The sequence below is a fragment of the Hydra vulgaris genome, chromosome 08 (genome assembly GCF_038396675.1).
Source record: "Hydra vulgaris chromosome 08, alternate assembly HydraT2T_AEP".
In the NCBI taxonomy this organism is placed as follows: Eukaryota; Metazoa; Cnidaria; class Hydrozoa; order Anthoathecata; family Hydridae; genus Hydra; species Hydra vulgaris.
The window spans coordinates 23,810,483-23,832,500 of NC_088927.1; the positions used below are offsets into that span (position 1 = coordinate 23,810,483).

A 22,018-nucleotide genomic window follows, 5' to 3' on the forward strand; every position below is an offset into this window, starting at 1 on the left:
ATTACAGACAAATTCATGATCCCGAAATCCCGGGATTAGTCTCTAAAATTTCCCGGGATTTCGGGATTGTAATAAACAATAAATAAAAACAAAAATTGATTAAACTTAATTTATTTATTTAAAATGTCTAAATTTTCGCTATAAAATTTGTTGAGCTGCTTATTCTCCATGCAATGTTTTCCTTTTATTTTTTAAATTCTTAACGTTGGCGTGATTGTCACAAGTTCTTTAATATTAAAAGTTATCAAATACGGAAGGTATATTAAATAAACTTTATTTATTAATTCGAAGTATAATTGTTTTCACAAAAGTTCATTTTGAATTATGAATAAAGATAATTAGTCAATAAATAGCTTAAAATATAACTTTTTTTTTTCAATAAGATAGAAATTAGCCTAATATCATGACTAACTACGCTGAATTCAACAGCACAAATCTCATATGGAAACATTTTTTAAAAGGAGCAGATGAAACAGCCTTATGCAAAGTAATTACATGCAAAAAAATATTAAAAATTGCTTGTGGTTCAACGAAAGGTCTTCATACCCATTTACTTTCCATACATAAAATTAAATTAACATCGCAGGAATCAAGTTTATCCACGACACCTTCAACTTCAAAAGAATTATTAGAACCAAAAAATAAAAAACAGAAAATCACAAGTTATTTTCCAACAACATCGAAAAAAGATGAATGCCTACCTGAAGTATTTGCCCGTATGGCAGCAAAAGATGGTATATCATTTAATACAATTTGCAACTCTTCTGATATACGAGCTGGGTTAGTTGCACGAGGCTTTAAAAATGTCCCAAAATCACGAAACACTATTCGAAAAATGGTGTAAGACTACTATGAACAGGTTAAAAAACTAGTTATAAAGGAAATAATTGATCAAATATCAAGAGGCTTCAAGTTTTCCTTAACGCTTGATGAGTGGACTTCTTTTGGAAACTGCAGATACATGAATGTGAACGTACACGAGTTGAAAAGTTATTGGAATTTAGGTTTGATTCGCATTTTAGGATCTATGCCAGCAGAAAAGTGCGTTTCACTTCTAAACGAAAGACTCAACAATTTTAAAATAAAACTTGAGGACGATATCATTGGTATTACCACGGATGGTGCAAGCGTCATGAAGAAACTTGGAAAAATTATAGAAAGTGATCAACAACTATGCTTTGCCCTCGCTCTACATCTGGCAGTAATATCAGTTCTTTATAAAAATGCCCCCAATTACTTGGAAATCGATGAAATTTTAGATGATGAGCACACTACCTTTGCAAGTTTAGAGAACCACAGTGAAGAAGAAAAAGATAATGATTGTATTAATGACTATGCTTCTGAAGAGGAAGATTGTATTCAAGATTCAAATAATTCATTTTTGTTTAATGAAACCTCTGAGGTTACTATTAAACACCAAGTTTTTGGACCTGTTATAACAAAGGTCAGGAAAATTGTAAAAATTTTTAAAAGGTCCCCAACCAAAAATGAAAATTATTTACAAAAGTACGTAAAAATTGAGTATGGAAAGGTCATCCATTTGATTATGGATTGTAAAACCCGATGGAGCAGCTTATTGCTTGTGCTTGAAAGATTTGACAAATTAAAATATTGTGTTAAAAAGGCAATTACTAGATTTAGAATTGGATTCCAAAATCGACGATTCAATTAAGATGGACGAAAATGAATATAAAATTGTATCTGATTTAGTAGCACTTTTGACTCCTGTTAAAGCCACTGTGGAAGCACTTTGTCGACGAGACGCAACTTAAATTACAGCTGACATTGCATTAGAGTTTATGTTGACCAAAATAAAACAACAAAAATCTGAAATCGGGAATAAACTGTATGCTGCTTTGAGTCACCGAATTAAAGAGAGGAGAACACCATTAAGTAGCTTAGTTTATTATCTTCATAATGGCCAGGTTACATCAACGAAAATCACAGATGTTTTTGTACCAAATACAAGTAATCAAAATAAAAAGATTATAGTAAGCATGATAAAGCGTTTTCATCCCGCAGATATAGCATCAGCAGCAGACAGCAGTTGTGATGTTCAGCTAAACCAGGTTTTAAGAAGCGACGAAGGTGATAAGAAAGTCAAAACAATTAGTGAACAATTGAACGAAGTTATGGAAAAAGGATTAATAGCTATACGAGCAACACCTATAAGGGTAGAAAGTATAACTTCTAAGATTCAAAAAGAAATGTTTTTATTTGAAAGTGGTGGCACAAGAGGTGATCACCTTCAAAAAGTGTATAACTATATTCTATCTATACGACCAACAAGTGTAGAGTCTGAACGAGCATTCTCAGCCGCTGGGTTTTTATGCTCTAAAAATCGAACACGATTAAACGATGAAATGATGGACGCTTTGAGTTTTTTAAGGTGGAGCTTTCAAAACGAATTATAACTCTTATATATTAATGTATACTTATATTATTTTTAAACATTGTTATTTTGTGTTATCGTTTAAAGGTGTTATTTATAGTTTAAATTACTTAACTTCATCAGTTAAATTATTCATATAATAGTGTTTGATAATTAAAAGTTCTTCGCAGGCTTTATCTTCTATGATTGTAAGTTTTTCATTTTTCCGGGATTTCCCGGGGACAAATTTGTAATCCCGAAATCCCGGGATTGAGAATTTCCGGGATTTTTGCCATCCCTAGTCTGAGTTATGTGTGTTAGCAAATTGACAAAAATATTTAAAAAGAGAAAAGAATCTTATGTGTTATAATGCTTAAAAGAAGATATTCAAAATGCTAAACAAAAATTCAAAAATAGACTATTTTTGAATGCTTTTGAAGTACTTTATATACAGCGTTTATTTATTTGTACATAACTTATAAATTATAAGTTATGTTCGAATAAGTAAACTATATAAAGTACTCCAACGCATTCAAAATTCTTGTTTTCAAATTAATATTATATACACCTTTAAAAACAAGTTATTTAATAGAGTTTTATTATAAGCATAAGTAAATTACTTATATTGTGAGATTTGTTTACATTATTTACCATACATTATGGTGTCCGCGAATTTAAACGTCACGTGATAGAATAACGTCTATAAGGCAGCACTCAAAACACGGGGTGAAATTTTCACTATGAATAGATAATTATTTCACCAATAATAGTATACCCCATGCTTAAAGTAGGTCGTGACATTATTAAATAAAAACTCTATATTTATTAAATAAAACTTATTAAATAAATACTCTAAAATAAATTAAATAAAACTTATTAAATAAAAACTCTATATTTTTTCAACTTAATTTGTCTAAAAAGTTAACTAAAATTTAAAACAATTTCGACATTAAGAAAGATTTAAATTCTAAAAATATCAAATTTATAAAGTCAAAAAATTAAACAGTATTTTGTTTTATTATCTCAATTTACATTTACATAGAAACCTGTGATCGCAGGTTTCTGTGTAATCAATATTTAAATATTTTCTTCCAGCTCATAAGCCAAATCTTTGGATTTGTCCTAACGAACTTTAGCAAATTTAGAAACTTTTGAAATTTTAAATTCTGCATTGAAGTTTTTTAAATTGAAACATTTTTTTCTTTGATTGTAACTTGTTTTTTATAAGCCACATTCAGCAGCAGTATATTGTTTTCAAACAATGAGAGTTATTAGTCTTTATCTACTCATTCTGTATACGAATATCAGCTTGAAACAATCTGCATCTTTTGGTAATTCAATAATTATAAATATATTTAAAAAGTTAATAATACAGAAAGAAAATATTAAACATTTTATATTAATTTAAAACACATCTAATGTCAATTTTTTTGCATAAGTAGTCCCTCCTCCAACTTTTGCTGAGGAGCCTCAAGACACATGGTTCTTCAACTCATCATCATCTAATCTTAGTTGTGTTTCAAACCAATATCCAGATGGAGTCTCTTATCAATGGATGTATGAAAGAGAAATAGTGTCAAAGTTTACAAACTTTACTCATATACAAGTAGAGAAGTATGGTGCATATACTTGTCTTCTTTCAAACTCTTTTGGAACAGTAAGAAGTCGCACAGCGCTAGTTAAAAAACCTGGTAAATTTGATATTCTTATGTTCTATTTAAACATAATTTCTTATTTATTTTATTTTTGAAATAATAATCCAAATAAATATGTTTTTCACTTTATTTTGAGCATTTTGAAACAATTTAGTTTGCATAGCAGCTAATCTGTAAACCCAATCGAATTCTGTGTTGGATGGGTTTGTAGTTGAGTTAACAATATTTTGAAATGATTTGTGCAACTGTTTTCATTACGCAGTCAAGCAGACCATATTTTTAATAATTTAAGAAATGAATTAAATTAGGAATTGGGTCAATCCTAATTCTGTAATATTCAGTTATAAGTATTTATATTGAAATTAAATTAGGGTGAATATATATTGGGTTGTATATCAACCAGAGATTTATATACAGCTCTATACGATTAGATTATGCTTAAAATATGGATTAAAACTGTGTTGGATATAGATACTGTAAATGAAAATTTATTTTTTTAAATATTATGTTCTATTTAAACATGATTTTTGATTTATTTTATATTTAAAAAAGTTATCAAAATAAATATGCTTTCCACCTTCTTTTAGCATTTTAAAACTAATTAGTTTGCAAAGCAGCAATAAAGTTGTTGTTGGTTAGTGTACTAAATATTTTCATATAGAGTATTAGATATAAAATGAGATTGATAAAATATCAGTTCACTTAATTAGTATACTTTATTTAGTACTTAAACTTACAATTTTAAAAACTAATTATTGATACAAGATCACTTGTAATGCAGCAATAGGTGAAAGAAATAAGTTTGCTTGTAAAATATCAATTCAATGATAACGGTACTTTAATGTTGAACCAATAAATTCCCTACAATTTAGTGCTTAGAATGTTGAAATATTTATATTTCGATGAACCTATATTTTGCTATTGAACTGGAAATTTAAAAAAATTAGTCCAATTAAAATATTTTTCTGAGGAGGAAATCTGTATGGCATCTGCTGATAACACAAAGTGTGATTCTTACAAATGGGAACTTTATTTTCTTCTTATTTTTTTGGAACTTTATTTTTTACTTTATTCAATCCAAATTAATTTCAAAATGCAATTACAATGGCCTCATAGTCCGTTATATGTTTAATGACTAGATCTCTGTATTTGTCTAATTTTCTGTTTCCAAGAAACCCATTGGCGGCCTTAAATGAATTCCAAGCTGTCTTTCACTAATTAGTCAGCTTTGGTGTGTGGAATCATTCATTATAACATGTCGAATTGGAATCATTCATTATAACATGTCTAATTGGAGATCCTATAAAGATTCCTTCTATGATCTTGGAATTACTCATCCTTTGAAATTTTTCTTTGAGATGCTGAACGCCATCCAAGTTGCTTTAAAGAGCTTTCACAAAGTTCTTCATCAATTCCAACTTGATCTGTAGAGGTAGATATTAATATTTGACTTGCCGTGCTAGTGGACTGTGCTTTACATTATGTTTTCCTGGGATATATTTAAATCTCACTGGCCAATGCTTCTGTGATTAATGCTACTTGAAAGCACAGCTATCCTACAAGCACAGGAAGTAGCAGTACTTTGTGTACCCACTTTGCATGCCAATCGCTAGTTCAATAACTTTAACAAATATTCCAGCAAGTTTTCCTTGTTGATTAACACAAAACTTTTTATGCTTTAATCTGAATTTTTTATATCTGCATATCTGCAGCAAAGAATATTGGCACTGAAGGCTTCGAGTTGCTATGTTTTTAAAGCATCTACGAAGAGACATATGAGTTATGTGATGACAGCTTCTTTTTTTTTTTTATTTTTTTTTTTTTTATTGTTTTGTTAATTTACCTCCTCAAGGCTGAGAAGGCCTCTACAGGCAAGGAGGCTAGTTATTTGTGGTATAACCCTCTCTCAACTCTATAACTACGAAACATGAACCTTGAAGAACAAGGCCTTGTAGGTTGTGCAGAAACAAGTTGAGCGCGGTACTTCCAGGGACATGGTGGGGATCAAACTCGGATCCTCTCGCTTATGGAATAAGCACTCTACCACTACACCACTACTGCATTCTTTATCTTTGCAGTAAGAGCACTTGTTCTGTCTTTTAAAAATTTGTAAAAGATTTGCACTTCGTTTTCTGAAGGTTACTCTCGTATACTATGACAAGAGATTCCGCTTTTTAGGACGAGATGCAAGAAGCTCTGCTTTACCTTTCAGTAAACTCAAATCTCTTACTAAAACATTGTTCGATGTAATGAGGTTTATTGTCTTCAGGTGCATCAAAGCTGTCAACATTTTCATGAGAGGAAGGAATAGGCGCTGATTCATCACTTTTAACAATATCAGTGTCACTAGGAGACACAGGAACTGGCAAGGTGACTTTGTGAGACACAGATCTAATTGCTAAAGGTATGTTTGAATATTCAATCTTCTACTTGTTCTTACCAGAAAATCTCGCTGTTATTGTCATGCAAATGTAACAATCTGTGCTATGGTTTTTTGGTTCTCTTGAAACCATAGGAATTGCAAATGACAAACATCTTTTTTCCTGAAGCATCAAATTAGAGTAGCATGACACACAATTGATGTATGGTACCCATTTCTTGTCTTGGCATCCAAGCTTCACACTAAAGTAAGTATTATAAGCAAATTTGACAAAAAGGTTTATATTCTTTTTCTGTGACTCCGTTGTGAATAATTTACAAGCATAACAAAATCAGTCAAGATGGTTTTCTGCTTTTCTCATTCATTTTTTCAAAGGAATTATAAACTTTATAACTTTAGTTATACAGTTTATAATTGAAACATTTTTATAATTAAAAATCTACATTTCATCCTTAGTACACGTGTAATAATTTTGTAGTCAGAGTCAGTTTTTAATTAACTGATAAAGTTCTAGCTTCACTGACAAAACACTTAATGAAAGCTTATTAAATACCAATTGCCTTCCTATCTGGCCTACTGCTGCTGATATCAGCTACTATACATAGGCCTACATCATTAGCCATTAACGCAAGTAGATTCTGATATTGTTATCAACCAAAATGTGCTGTGAGAACAAATTCAGAGTCACCTAAAGTGGGAAACTGCAACCACAGCTTAGTAAGTGAGTGGGACCCTGGGCCCTGCTGAAAATGATTCTTTTTTCAATTCCGGCCCCAGCCATGGCAAAATTATAAGATTTAGTAGGGGTTGATTGCTTGGGTTAAAAATAAAAGTTATAGTTTTTTATATATTATAATTTTATACTTTCGTTTTCTATTTACTAAATTCTGGCATATATTTGTGCCATTGTTTAATAAATAGGCACAGATAGAGTGAAAGGATGCAACTTTTCGAATAATAAGCTAAGCACGAATGAGTTTTGGTTTATTGTAATAAAAATGATAGCTCGTTTGAGCATTGACTATGATTAGAGAAACAACATGAAGGGGAAAATTTAAGCCCGCTGCTGATGATGATAATGACGATATTGATAATTATGATGATGTTGATGATAGTGATAGTGATGATGTTAATGATGATGATGGTGATGATGATAATGATGATGATAATGATGATGATGATGTTGATGATGATGATATTGATGATGATGATAATGAAGATGATAATGATGATGATAATGATGATGATAATGATGTTGATGATGATGCTTGTAATAATGATAATGATAATGGTGACGATGATGATAATGATGATGATGATGATGATGATGAAAATAATGATGTTGATGGTAATGATGATTATCATGATGATGTTGTCCATAATAAAGTTTGTATATGCATATATAAAAATTTGAATTTCGAAAAAAAATTAACCTTATGATGTATAAATATTTATATTGTCCAGTCACAAACATGGCCCCGGCTACATTTTATCAAGCTTGGTTCCGGCTCCAGTTAAATATCAACCCCAGTCGTTTACTACCGCAGCTATAAAAGTATCTGAATGACAAATAACAACACCATGATTTGTTGCATGTCAAAAGTATAATGCATTACAAAATTTGTAATGTAATGTAACTCAAAATCCTATTGTGCTAGAAATGATCTGACAACATATTTGAAATCAGGAGCATTAGTTTATATATAAAATCATCTTAAAGCACAAGCAGAACCTCTAAATGCTTTTTTTTTTATTGATTTTGCATGCAAATGAAGCATAATTAGAGCTGTACCGGATTTCGGCTCTGGCTACAATCTTGCCAGTTTTACAAATCCGGCTCTGGCAGAAGGTTAACAAATCTGGCAAAGTTTTAGTTGGATTTCTGAGTCTTGGTCAGATTTTTATTGCATCTTTTTTGCCCGTGTTTACATGTATACTTAACATTTTATTTATATAAATCAATGCTCTTTGTAATTCCATATTCTATGAACTCTATGTTTGTAATGGTATCTGTATTTACATTTCTTTACAATTTGGTTAGCTAACCCTAATTTCAAACAACAACTCAACAAAAAATTTGAAAGAGAAGACTTGATATTCTGAAGTGAAGACACACAATAGAGTCTGATGTGAAGATACAAATGTGGTTAAATATACATTCAATAAAGTTACAGTGCAGAGGCTATCGATGCAAGATGGAAGTTTATCTGAGCATGCTGAGCTGTAAGTTAACAAAATTGAAGACATTCTAACAAAACAAGCCCAGGTGGATAATTCTTCTACATCATTATCATTACTCTGACAATGTATTGATGAAATTTTTCAGTCTACGTCTGCTGGTGGCACACACATGAACAACAATTACCAACAGGTATTAACACTCAGCTAAGCCAATATCTGGCAGAAATAAATAGACACGCTGATCCACTGCAGTGGTGGAGTGATAACATGCAACGATTGCTAGCTGTGGCAACAGTAGCTTGCCTTAATTTGGGTGCCCCACTGACAACTTCACCATCAGAATGTTTGTTCAGTGTTGCTGAAGAGGTCCTCAATGATCATCCTAGTTCACTCCTGCCTCACAATGCCGCTCGCCTTATATTTCTAAAGTACAATTCAGAACTGATCAGAGACCTTTGAAAAAAATAACTGAAAATAAAGTTACTTTACTTCACTTTCAAATTGAAAGTTCCAATCGTATATCAATTATTTTGATATGTTATGTAAAATTGTGTCCTTCTATTTTAATAACAACAATGAAGTAACATAACTGAAAGCAGTTGTCACTTTGTATATAGAATGGTTAATATTTTTGACCATTTAAATATCAAGTAGGAATGTACCGGTTTTTTGATTCCTGTAATTTTGATTTAAAATCCGGTTCCGTCCAGATTTGTCAGCAGAATATCCGGAAAATCCAGCTCTTGCCGGATTTGGAAAAATTAAATCCATTACAACATATATATTTTGATTATATTACATATCTTCAACTTTTTACATTTTCTTCTACTTAGACTACACAGTAATTGAAAAATTATTTTCTTAGATTTGTAAGAAAAATATTTTCTGATTTTCATATTGCAATTCTATCAGAATATATTTTCCTATGAATGTTTATATTCATTTAGCGGTTTTATAACGCCTTTAGTCCTAGCATAAGGATGTTGCTATATAAAGTACAACAAGGAGATGACACATTATCAGTGTTTAGTAAAACTGCCAGGTGGTCAGCTTTTAACTTGTCCTATTATTTTTAAAAGAATATTAAAATATTTTATTTATGGATAAATCATGCCTTTAATCTACTTGGCTGCTTTAAATCTCTTAGATTTAAAACAGCACCAGTTTTAAAGGCTTCTGCATATTATCTAGTAAAATATCGCATAGTTTAGCAATAGGGGCAATGTTCCCAGCATATATAAAATAAGTTTGATTTTTTTTTATAATTTAATCTGAAATCTCCTACCGTACTAATATATTTAACTCATTTTATTTTTAAAAATATTGATTCTAATCTAGACTCTCTTCCAGAAAAAGTGTATTTGTAAAGGATATATTAATAGGTGGAAACACAAGTCGGTCAGGGTTTCTGTTGTGTTGTTTCTGTTGTACGACTGGGTACAATTATTATTATGATATGCATTGCTATGATTTTAACATTTTTATGAAATAAAAGTTTTTTGCCGTTTGATACGTGTTTTTTTACTTAATTTTGTTTTGTTTGTAACTACCTTAGACACTATTTTGTTAACTTTTACTTAATTTTTGTTTTGTTTGTAACTTCCTTAGACACATTTTTTTGTTAATTTTAATTAATTTTTGTTTTGTTTGTAACTACCTCAGGCACTATTTTGTTTTGAATAACCAATGTTTTTCTTTGTTTACAAGAAAATCATTGCTCCAGTTTGCTAGATCCTTTTGGTTTCTTACACACACACACACACACACACACACACACACACACACACACACACACACACACACACACACACACACACACACACACACACACATATATATATGGATATATATACATATATGTATACACACACACACACATATATATGGATATATATACATATATGTATACATATATATATATTAATATTATTATTATAAAAATATCAATAAATAAAAATTTAAATAAGTTAAATAAAATTAAATTATTAAATGTACTCAAAAGTCAGCTTAAGAATACTGTTAGGCTGAAGATGCTAATCACAACAGTCCAGCAAAAATTTAGATTAAAAAATAAATTTAGTATGAAGAGAAATTAGAAAGAGAAATACATATTTATTAACGTTTTTAAAATAATAAGTTACATACTCTCATACATGATGTCTACATTCAAAAAAATTATATATATATATTTATAAATATGTATGTATATAGATATACATATATATGTATATATATATATAAATATATATCGGGGGCTTTTCTAGGAAAAAGATTTGGCCGGCAGTAGCGGAGAAATTTAGTAGAAAAATTGCCAATATTTCTACTAAATTTCATATTTATTAGTGCTTTTTGCTAATTTTCATTATTATTGTCGTTTTCTAATGAAAACAATATTTGCTGTAAAAATGTATGAAAAAAAAAGTCCTCAATTTTCTATTTGGATGGGGCCCAAGTTGGCACCCAAATATGGTCAGTGTTGTAAAAAATGGTCTAGAGTTGCCCCTGTATATATATATGACTTTCCAATGAACCAAGTTTTTAAACAACTTTAGTTTTTAAACAACTACAAAGACAAAGGTAAGTTTTTAAACAACTACAAAAACATAATTCAATATTCCAAAATGTTTGTTATCTTTTTAATAAGAATAAGTACATTCAAAATTTTTTTTAATTTTTATTTTTTTACTGTTTACATATATTACCTGACGATAGACAAAACATACAAGAAGTGCTGCTACATTGAATGACAAATAGGTAGAAAATGTGAGGAGTGATGCTACATCGACAAGGTTAATAGAAAGATTGTGGTTGGAATGTAGATCATGTCTGACAGAGTCTTGATTTTAGGGTTTGTTTATGTCTTATTTTGTATGTTAGTTTTTAAATATATATGTATAGAAGAAAGTGGGGTAATATGGGATACTTAATTTTAACGACCTATAAAAATAAAATTTTTAAAAATAAGGTTGTTGCTAATAGTCAGTTAGTTTCAATAGCTATCAAATATCATTTCTGTAAAAGATGAGTCTAAAAGCTTTAATACACTTTAAGAAAATTTGCTTAAATCACATTTATATTCGTTTTCATCAGCCCCTGCACATTCTGTGTGAGTCCTTTTTCTGCAAGTTTGGCACATGAGCCACTGCTATCCTTGGCCAACTTCCAAGAATAAGCCAGTGCAGTATATGCATGGAGTGTCATTATCAACCATTAACGCACTCGTCATTGTTGTGCCTGTTTGTTTTGACTTTTTATTTTTGGCTGAAAAAAGCTTTTTTTTCAATTTTGATTTTCCTTTTGTCTTTTCATTTTTTTCAGGCTTCTCACTAAGCGATTGTATGTAAGTGGAACTTGTCAGCTCGGCAGTAAATCCCTTACGCCTTCTGCTTCTGTTCACCCTTTCTTTGGCTAATGGGGAAGGTCTAATGTCACTAGCCAACATGGGTGTATCACTAGAGGTGCTTGCCACTGGCGGATGTTACGATTGAATGGTTATCTCACTTTCAGGGGCAGGCATTTCTGTTGTTTCTGCCGCCTTAAACTCCCACTCCTCAAATACATTCCTATTCACTGGCCAAGTTCTAGTCTTTTCATATCCATTAACTGCTGTTGCAAGGCTGGCAGTGTGCAGATAGGCCTTCACAAATATAGAAGTTATTTGGAATTCTGATAACCGCTTCATAAATGCACCATCAAGAGGTTGCATTCTGTGAGTGCAGTGCGGTGGGAGACAGATAATTGTTATAAAATGTTGTCTAGCCATATTAATGGCCTACAAATTCTTGGTATGTGAGGCATGACCATCTAATATAAGTAAAGCAGGGCTTTCTTGACTAGGCTTTACACATTCAATGAAATGTCTGAGCCATTGGGTAAATAATTCAAGTTGATTCCAGCCAGTCTTATGACAGGCATAAGTAGATCCTGTTGATGCGCTGTCCATTAACTCCATTTTCATGCGCTGCTGAAGAAAAATAAACAGATTGGTTATATGTCCCAGATGCACTCTTGCAAAGTATTGTAGTAACCAACCGTCCTCTTTCAGCTGAAGAAAGGATGCCAACTTGTTTTTTCCCTTTCAGTGCTATTATTTTGGCATTATTGGACTGGACAGTGGTAATGTCCTTTTCATCCACATTAAAAATTTGATGTGGTTTAAATTTCTTCTCATCGATTTTCCTTTCCAAAAGTTCAAAAAGTTTGCCCACATTTACTTTGTTAAATGCTGCAGCTCTTGCAATGGAAGTGGATTCTGGGGCTCTTATAGATAAGTGTGAATGTCGTCTTAAAAACTATGCTAGCCAGTCTTTTGCAGCTCTTTCTTTTGCAGAGTTAAAACGGTTGGGAATACCGTTAATTTTTGCAAACTGAAAGTCCAGTCTACGGACATCTAAGCTGGTAAGATCAAAAAGCCTGGCTTCCATTTCTACTATGTAATCAGCCAGATCTGATTCAAATTTGGAAGAGAAATTGGGTTTTCGTCCAAGTGGGAGATTGGTCAATTCTTGTACTGGATGATCATTGCATTTTACCTTGCGTTCCAGTGTTGACCGAGGGACATTGAAGACTTTGCTAGCTTTTAGATAGTCCATTTCTTTTTTTCTAACGGCATTTATAGCTGCTGTCATAGCTTCTGCTGACCACTGTTGCCTCACTTTTTTTTTTTCAAATGTTCTTGGCATCTCAAATGACTAAAAAAAAAAGAGTGAGAACTTTTATACGTTTTATTTTCTAGAATTTCAAACCTCTTAAGGGTTTATAAAATAAAAACATAAAAATGTAGTTTTTAAAAAAGAGTTGAACACATAAAAGTCTATTTTCAATGTGCTATTCCTGAATGCGACCCAAACGGGTGATGCGGAATTTATCGGACAAATCCTAATTTCATTATTTGAGCATAATAATTAGTTTTTGTAGCTTATCTTTGATTTTATCACAAAAACTGATTATTACTTGAGCATAATAATCAGTTTTTGTGGTAAAATGAGGTTAAATGCAGCTGAATGAGAATTTTTTTGAAAGTTTTGATTGATCGCATTAAACTAAAATTACAAGAAATTGATTTAAACTTTTTACAGTCGCATATGAAAGGCGTCAGAGCAAAATTGAGATCAATTGCATATGGTGGTGTTTTTTCATATAAAAAATAATATATTTTTATTAAAAGATAAATGCTTTATTTAAAAACAATATAATAGTAGTTTGTTTTTTTATTTATGAATAAGTTATTGACGTTTTTATTTTGTCCGATAACTTCCGCATCACCCGTTAATCAATGGTGTATGAAAGAAAAAATACCTGAAAATGATAAAGTTTTTTTAGCGTAGAAGGAAATTTTAAAAATTAACACATTTATCATTATGACTAATAATATGACTTAAGAAAGTTGTTAGTGTCTATTTAATTGATGCACTTTAAAATTCTGAACATTTTTACAGAACTGTTGGATCTTAAGGTGGTTTGTACAAATGAGAAACTGTTGTTGGTTTTTTAGCTTATTTTTTATCATGAATAACAAAATTGGTTATAAATTGTTTATTTTTTAATCTCAAGTTAATACTTAACACACCCAGACTAAAAATTAATGTCAATGAAACTCCTGACTAGCTTAATACTGACAATACAATAAAAGCAGAATCAGCATTGAAAATATAGTAAGATGAAAAGAAAATAATGGAAACAATGTGGGTAATATGGGATAATATCCCATATTACCCCCATTTAGGTATCTCATATTACCCCACTATAGAGCACACTTCTAATTTTTTTTTTTTTTATGTACCACGTGGAATGGACAACCCTTAAAAGGTATTTTACGTTTAATAATTGGTCTGTTACTAATTAAATTCTAAATATAGTTTACCTTTTCAGACTATTTTGGCCTCCTGTAACAAAGTCGATGTTATGTAAGGTTCACTGGTGAAAACTTGCAAGACTTTTTTGAGACGCAAATAGTTCGAAAGAGAACAACTTATACTTGCGAAAGTAACCTCCTGACATTAGCCTCGTTTCCAATTCAACAAATATTTTATAGCACTGACCTATAAGTAAATAATAGGGGTATCCCATATTACCCACTATCCCGAATTACCCGACTTTCCCCTATATACATATATATATATATATATATATATATATATATATATATATATATATATATATATATAAATATAAATGTTTGTATGTGTGTATATATATATGTGTATATATATATATATATATATATATATATATATATATATATGTATATATATGTATACGTTTATATATATATATATATATATATATATATAAATATATATATATATAAATATATATATATATATAAATAAATATATATATATATCATATATATATATATATATATATATATATATATATATATATATATATATATATATATATATATATATATATATATATATATATATATATAAAAGACCCATTCTTTTTAACTTGCAGCTTTTGACATGTTTGTTAATGGACGTTTTTTCGTTGTTGTTTTTTTGTGGTCTCAAAATTACGTTTAATTTGAACCGTAGAGAAAACTTTCCTTTTTGAAAATTTCGATTGAGATATGGTCTCAAAGTTACATTTAATTTGGACAGTAGAGGAAACTGTACTATCACATTTTTTTTGAGATCAAAAACAATTTTTTTTTCTAATTACCTTAAAAGGAATGCGGTTTAAAAACAATAAGTCAAAATCTCATGATTTTTTTTTATAGCAGATCATATATCAACCAACATGTTTAGAGCTTCAGAACATCAGGCACCAGGAAAAAATAGAATTAAAAAGCCTTTTGAGTCTTTGCATCCCTTACTCTTTATTACTTTATATTACTTGTTATAAATTTAATTCTTTTTGTTTTAGAATCTTAATTTTGTTTACTTTTTTCAGTGATTGATTATCAAGAAGTAAAAGATTTTCATAAAAATATCATAAATAGAGGTTATTTGTTTTTACCGTCTCTGAAAGTTTATGAGAGCGTTCCACCAGTTGCTGAAGTGTTTTGGAAAAAAAAAACCAAATCTCAGGATTGGGAAGTTCTTCAAAAAGATTTATACACAAAAAATGGCAGTTTGCTTATTCGAAGTGTTAATTCTGAAGAACACAACACAAGTTTCAGTTATATTATAAAACAAAAGAATGGCCGCTCAGTAGTTGGCTACACTGTTACTGTTAGCATAATAGGTAATAGTAATGTATATGTGAGATGTTTTAACAGGTTGCCAAAGTTCAGTTTTTGTCATAAGTAACTATGATATTAATAATTTTTCTGTAATGCAAGTTTAAACGGTATTTTAATATATTTTATCTTATATAATGAGCATAAATATTTTGTATAATTAATATATTTTTAAATTGGTTACAGTCTAATGCTTTAATTTTATCATAAACCTAATGCATTTAAAGTTTATTCCTAATACTGTATTATTTGTAAACTAATTTTAAATTACTTAACATCTTTTTAAAAACTTTAAAGATAATATAAAAATGATGTTTAAATTTAAGACTAAAAGTAAAAAAAACACAGATAATCTGGTATAAAATTGTGAAAACCCTGTGTAAAACTATAAAAACCTTGTATGCTCAAGGATTTTGTTTGTCCAGATATATTCGGAGTTCAGAATATTTTTTAGACTAAGTTTTTGCAGATTTCCAAAAAATTTTCTGTAAATAAAAATTTAAATATATTTTTGTTCAATAGTTTGTTTTTTTAACTTATTCAGTCATCAATCAAAAACATGAGGAAGCCAGCAGCTTTAAGCTAAATTAAGAGAAATATGAAAAAAATTGAATTATTGATTTTTTTGGATTTATTTTACAAAATCTTTTCTAGTTTTTTATAGTATGACCCTGATGATCACTGTATCCTCTACAAAGATATTTGTAGAAGCCTCTGTCCTGTGTAAAACTATATTAATGATATATCCTGTATAAAACTTTAAAAAACTGTAAACTATAAATGCAAGTGGCCATAAGGTAAGTGGAAATGCTTCACAGTAGGCTTTTTAATTTATAATTTCACTATCACTATATCTCTGTGTGTTTGTGTTCTGTCTTGACTTCTGGTGCTGTTCTGGTGTACCTGTCAATCAATATTTTTGTGTATTTGTGTTCTGTATGGACCTCTGACGTGGTGCTGGTTCATCTGTAAGTCAATTTATATATTAGTATGTTTTGTTTTGTTCAAACCTCTTGTGTGGTTTTTATCCACTCATAATTCACTGTGTATATATATATATATATATATATATATATATATATATATATATATATATATATATATATATATATATATATATATATATATATATATATATATACATACATATATATATATATATATATATATATATATTTATATATATATATATATATATATATATACATACATATATATATATATATATATATATATATATATATATATATATATATATATATATTAGGGCTGTTCATATGAACACAGGAAAAAAAAATTTTTCTCGGATTTGAATGCATAGTTGTTTATTTTGTGCCATTTGACATAGTAATTGACTGTGGAAAAAATCTTTCCAATCAGATAATATTTAGGGGTTGCTCAATGACCATAAAGTTTTACGAAAAACGTCAAAAACGTGTAAAAAGTTCCAAAGTTCCAAAAATTTCTAGAACCTGGTTAGTTAGATTTTTTCCACTGAAATATTGTCTGATTGCGTGCTATATAGATTAATTAAAGTGCAGTAGATTAACTGTCATCAGGGCACCAGACTAAAAAATGTCTGCTAGTGTTTAAAACAACTGTGTTTATATCATTTTGTTAAAATTTGTATTCATAATTTTAATACTATTATTTAACTCAATTTAGAATTTGTTCAAACAGAATAAAAAGGTTTACAAGTAAAATATTATTTTTATTTGGAATTTCAGTTTGACAACAAATGTATTAATATTTTGATAGTACCTAACCTTAGTAACCTATTACAGAAAACTAGCATGGTAGTCTGGTAGTGTATTGTTTGTTATTAAGTGCAGATAATAATGATTTCTAATTTGAAAATATTTATTTAATTTCTTTAGTAATAATTATTATAATATATTGCTGCAGCTGCATAAACCAACAACTGAATGATAAGTTTGTATAATATGGTATTGAGTTTTGATTTTCTCATAATATTTCAGTTATCATTGAAATGGCAGCATCATCTCGTGTTGCTGTCTCTACACGACTTCAAACCAAAATCTTTTTAATTGGACAACCAGAGCCAAATCTTCCAGATAAAGTTCTTCCCTTAACATCTGATGTTTTAAAAACATTTTTTTATCATCTTAATTCAACCAAAAAGTCAGTGCCTGAAAGTCTTAAAACAACTGTTGATGAACTGATTATTATTTGGAATAAAGCCCGTATTCCGACAGCATTTCATCCGAATGTAGTCTTAAAGTTGAAAACTTTAGTCCAGGAATTTAAATTAATGAAAAAAAATAAATCCAGATTGTCAGATTCTCAGAAATCGAGAGAGAAATCATTTACAGACACCATTGGCCTACTTTTTGACATTGCCCACAAGGATGCTGAAACCATGATCAGAATTGAAGAAGATAAAGAATTTTTATTGGATCAGAGATGTCAGAGAAAAATGGTGATGTTTGGAGAGGACAAAGAACTTTCAAAATTAGAAGAAAGAAATGAAGCAAGGAAACAAGCAGAGAGAGAACGAAAGCTAAAAGAAGAGCAAAGACAATCTGGTGCGAGTGCAATAGTTCCTGTTATTGAACCTTTGCATGACGAAAGTTATAGTGATGACAACGATAACGATGCTGTTGATCATGACAAAATGGTTGATAGAGATTTTGAGATAGAAATCCCTGTTTATTACAGACAACAAGTCAGTAAAGCAAGTTCTTCAGGGTCAGCTGAATCAAGTTTAGCAAGTACTCCAAAACGACAATGTATCTTAGATACAATTCTTGACTCGCCTGATGTTTCATCAACATTAGACAGAATTAATCTATCTGACACAAAATTTACTATACTAGCAGCAGCAATTGCAAGGGCTGGTGGGCAGAACCTCGATGATGGATCATTGTCACGTTCTACAGTCCGTAGAAAACGAACCTATCATCGATCAAATATTGAAGCCACTGTTCGAACTGAATTCTGCGATTTGGACAAACCACCATTAATCGTCCACTGGGATGGCAAACTGATGATAGATCGTACAAATTCTGCAGCCCCTAAAGCAAATGTTGACCGGCTATCTGTAGGTGTGACAGGTCACAATGTTGACAAAATACTTGGAATAGCAAAACTATCAGCTGGAACTGGAGAAGCCCAAGCAAAAGCAGTTATTCATCTGCTTAATTTCTGGGACATAATTGGTGATGTTATTGGAATGAGTTTTGATACTACAGCCTCTAACACTGGCTCCAAAAATGGTGCATGTGTAGTTCTAGAGAAACATATAGGTAGAAATTTGTTATATTTCGCTTGCAGACACCATGTTCATGAGATCATAGTAGCAGGAGTGTTTGGATCACTATTTGGACCATCATCTGGTTCCAGAGATTTCAGCAATATTGGCCCAATAATTAATATTTTAATCAATAATTCGTATTTTAATCAATGACAAAGAGTCAAAAATCCTAGTGTTTTATTTTGGAAAAATTCTGATATAACAAAAACCGCAGAACTTTAGTCGTATTGCAGTATTTTATTTCATTAATTTCTCTGCTAATAAACCAGTCTAAAGTGGATGTGGATTGTAATTTGTATTCAGAATTTAATATTTAGAGATAATTAAAACTGATCAAATCTGAAAAATCTAATTAACCGGGTTTTAGAAATTTGTGGAACTTTGTTACTTTTTCCATGTTTTTCACATTTTTCGTAAAACTTTATGGTCATTGAGCACCCCCTAAACATTATCTAATTGGAAAGATTTTTTGCACAGTTAATTACTATGTCAAATGGCACAAAATAAACAACTATGCAATCAAATCTAAAAAAAAAAATTTTTTTGGACAGCCCTAATATATATATATATATATATATATATATATATATATATATATATATATATATATATATATATATATATATATGTTTGTGTCTAGTTGCTTGTAAGTTCCTGTATGTTTATGAGATTATAAGTATTATTTAATGATAATAAAATTTCATCAAAAACGCAATTGTTGTTGAAAGTATTGTTTTCATAAAAATCAATCATTCAAATTTTTTTTTAAGATTTACATTTTTCATAAAAATCCATACTCTATAAATAATAGAAAACCAATCTATATTTATATATTTCTAAACTTTGCAAAACTAAATTAAACTTTACATAAATTTTAATAATTTTATTTAACTTAAATTTTTTTTTATAAACAATCAATAAAATATAATTGTCAATTTGTTTAGAAGTGTTTTTGTATATAAAAACATTGATTTGAAAGCATTGTTACAAAGAGCATTGTTTAAAAGACATGGCCAAGATATAGCAACAAAATATTATATGTATGGTCAGAAAAAGAGTACGATCACACCCTGCTCTTGAACAAGCTTGTAAATGTATATAAACCAACTTAAAAATAATAAAAAATATTGTGTTACAAAGACTAAAGTTATTATTTTAGTTGTAAAAAAAATTTTTGCTGTTTTTATTGAATAATTTTGTTTTTAAATTTGTTCAATCATTCTTTTTTCTAAATTTGAATCAAAAATAGAATATTAATAACTCTTTTAAAAGTCAAATTACTATTATTATTAACTAACAATAGTTATTTATCTATTCCTTTAACTAATAATAATGTAGCATAATAATAATATATCATTACACTATATAATATATAATGTAATGATTTACTATATATAACATTTAATGAATAACATAATAATGTATAACTAGCTGTATGGACTCATATGATATGGGTTGTGGTAAGTATGTTTCACAGCATTTATGTTTAATTGCCAGTAAACAAGACTAAAATTATGAAGAGTTTTGGCCAAATATTAAAATACAAACAATATTATTATATATTTACTTATTTAAATAGTGTATATTAATAAGTATATATTTTCTTGTTTAAATATACATATTTATTTGCAATCAGCAATATGTCATTTGTTAAAAAGGAACAAAATATATTTTTTAATAAAGTTTATTTTACAAACAAAACATAACAAAAATTCTTATTTACATAAAAGAACAAAAACTATTTTTTTTAAACATTTTTTAAAACAAGATAAATCTAAATCAAGAAAAAAAAACAATTATGTAAAAATAAAAAGAGTAAATACAATATTAAAAGTAAATACAATATTAAAAATCTATTTACCTGTTGCTGTTGTTACTGGTAATGACAGGATTGGTTTTCCAGCTGTCCAAACCTCAAACACAAAATAACATTAACACAATTAGTTATAAAAGCTGTAATGATACCAGGAAACACAATTAGTGTTACCTTTAATGTGTAGAATTCCAGTTTTTTTTTAATTGTTGACTTATGATTAATAAAGTAAAATTCAAATCATGAAAATTTACTAAGCTTAAACCATGTTTTAACAGTAGACAAACCAAATAACCAGAAATAAAGAAATTCAAAAAATATATATAACAAAGAGTATAACACATCATAATTTGTATGAAATCTTTTTAATGACGTAGCTGGTAATGAATATTTGCCATTTTTAAGAACATTCAAATGCAAGGCAAGAGATAAACTTTAACTTATCCAAAGTTTTAAAATAAACTTTGTATAAAAAATGAAAAATAAAAGTAGACCTAACTGACATAAGGATATGATTGAAAATCATCTTGAGTTATTTAAGTTAAAATTAGATATAAAAAAGTAAAAAAACTAAACTTTTAAATACGTAAACAAAGTATAATAAAACTTAACATAAAATACACAATCCTTCTGAATAAAAACATTAAAAAAATCTAATCAAGTAAATTTAATAATTAATTACTACTGTGCTTTTCAATAATTTTGTATTTTTATTAATGAAAAATGAAACGAGTGAGAAATGTTTAAAGTGTTAAGGTATATATTAAGAAAAATAAAACCGATATTTAATACTTTAATTTCTTAATGAAACTGAATTTGATGTTGCTGGTAATTTTCTATTTATATTTTCTAGACTAATATCTGTACTATTTTTTGCTGATATTTATAGTTTTAAGTCTTGGTTCTAATGTGTATAAAGTGAAGAGAAAAAAAAGGAATATACATCTAACAAAATAAGCTAAAAATCTGAACTTCAAGATTGGAGGTAAAGATATTTGCGGTAAAAGTTACTGTTAAAATCATTAAAATCATGAAATAAAGTTCATTTTATAAAAAAAGTTCATAAAAATCATTTTATAAAGTATTTATAAACTTAGATAAACTTTATAAAGTCACTGATTAAATAGGTAATAAAAAGAAAGATTGACAAGCTTG

At 29.0% G+C, this 22,018-nt stretch overlaps 1 protein-coding gene across 1 annotated transcript in view; it reads left to right on the forward strand.

Moving 5' to 3' along the window:
* The first annotated feature begins 3,597 nt into the window (after positions 1-3,597).
* LOC136083694 (cell adhesion molecule DSCAM-like) overlaps positions 3,598-22,018 on the forward strand; it is a 172,643-nt gene continuing 154,222 nt past the window's right edge. The window contains exons 1-3 of the mRNA XM_065803273.1: positions 3,598-3,702; positions 3,811-4,062; positions 15,488-15,781. Coding sequence (XP_065659345.1) covers positions 3,633-3,702; positions 3,811-4,062; positions 15,488-15,781 — 616 coding nt within the window. The 5' untranslated portion in view covers positions 3,598-3,632. The remainder of the gene's footprint in view (positions 3,703-3,810; positions 4,063-15,487; positions 15,782-22,018) is intronic.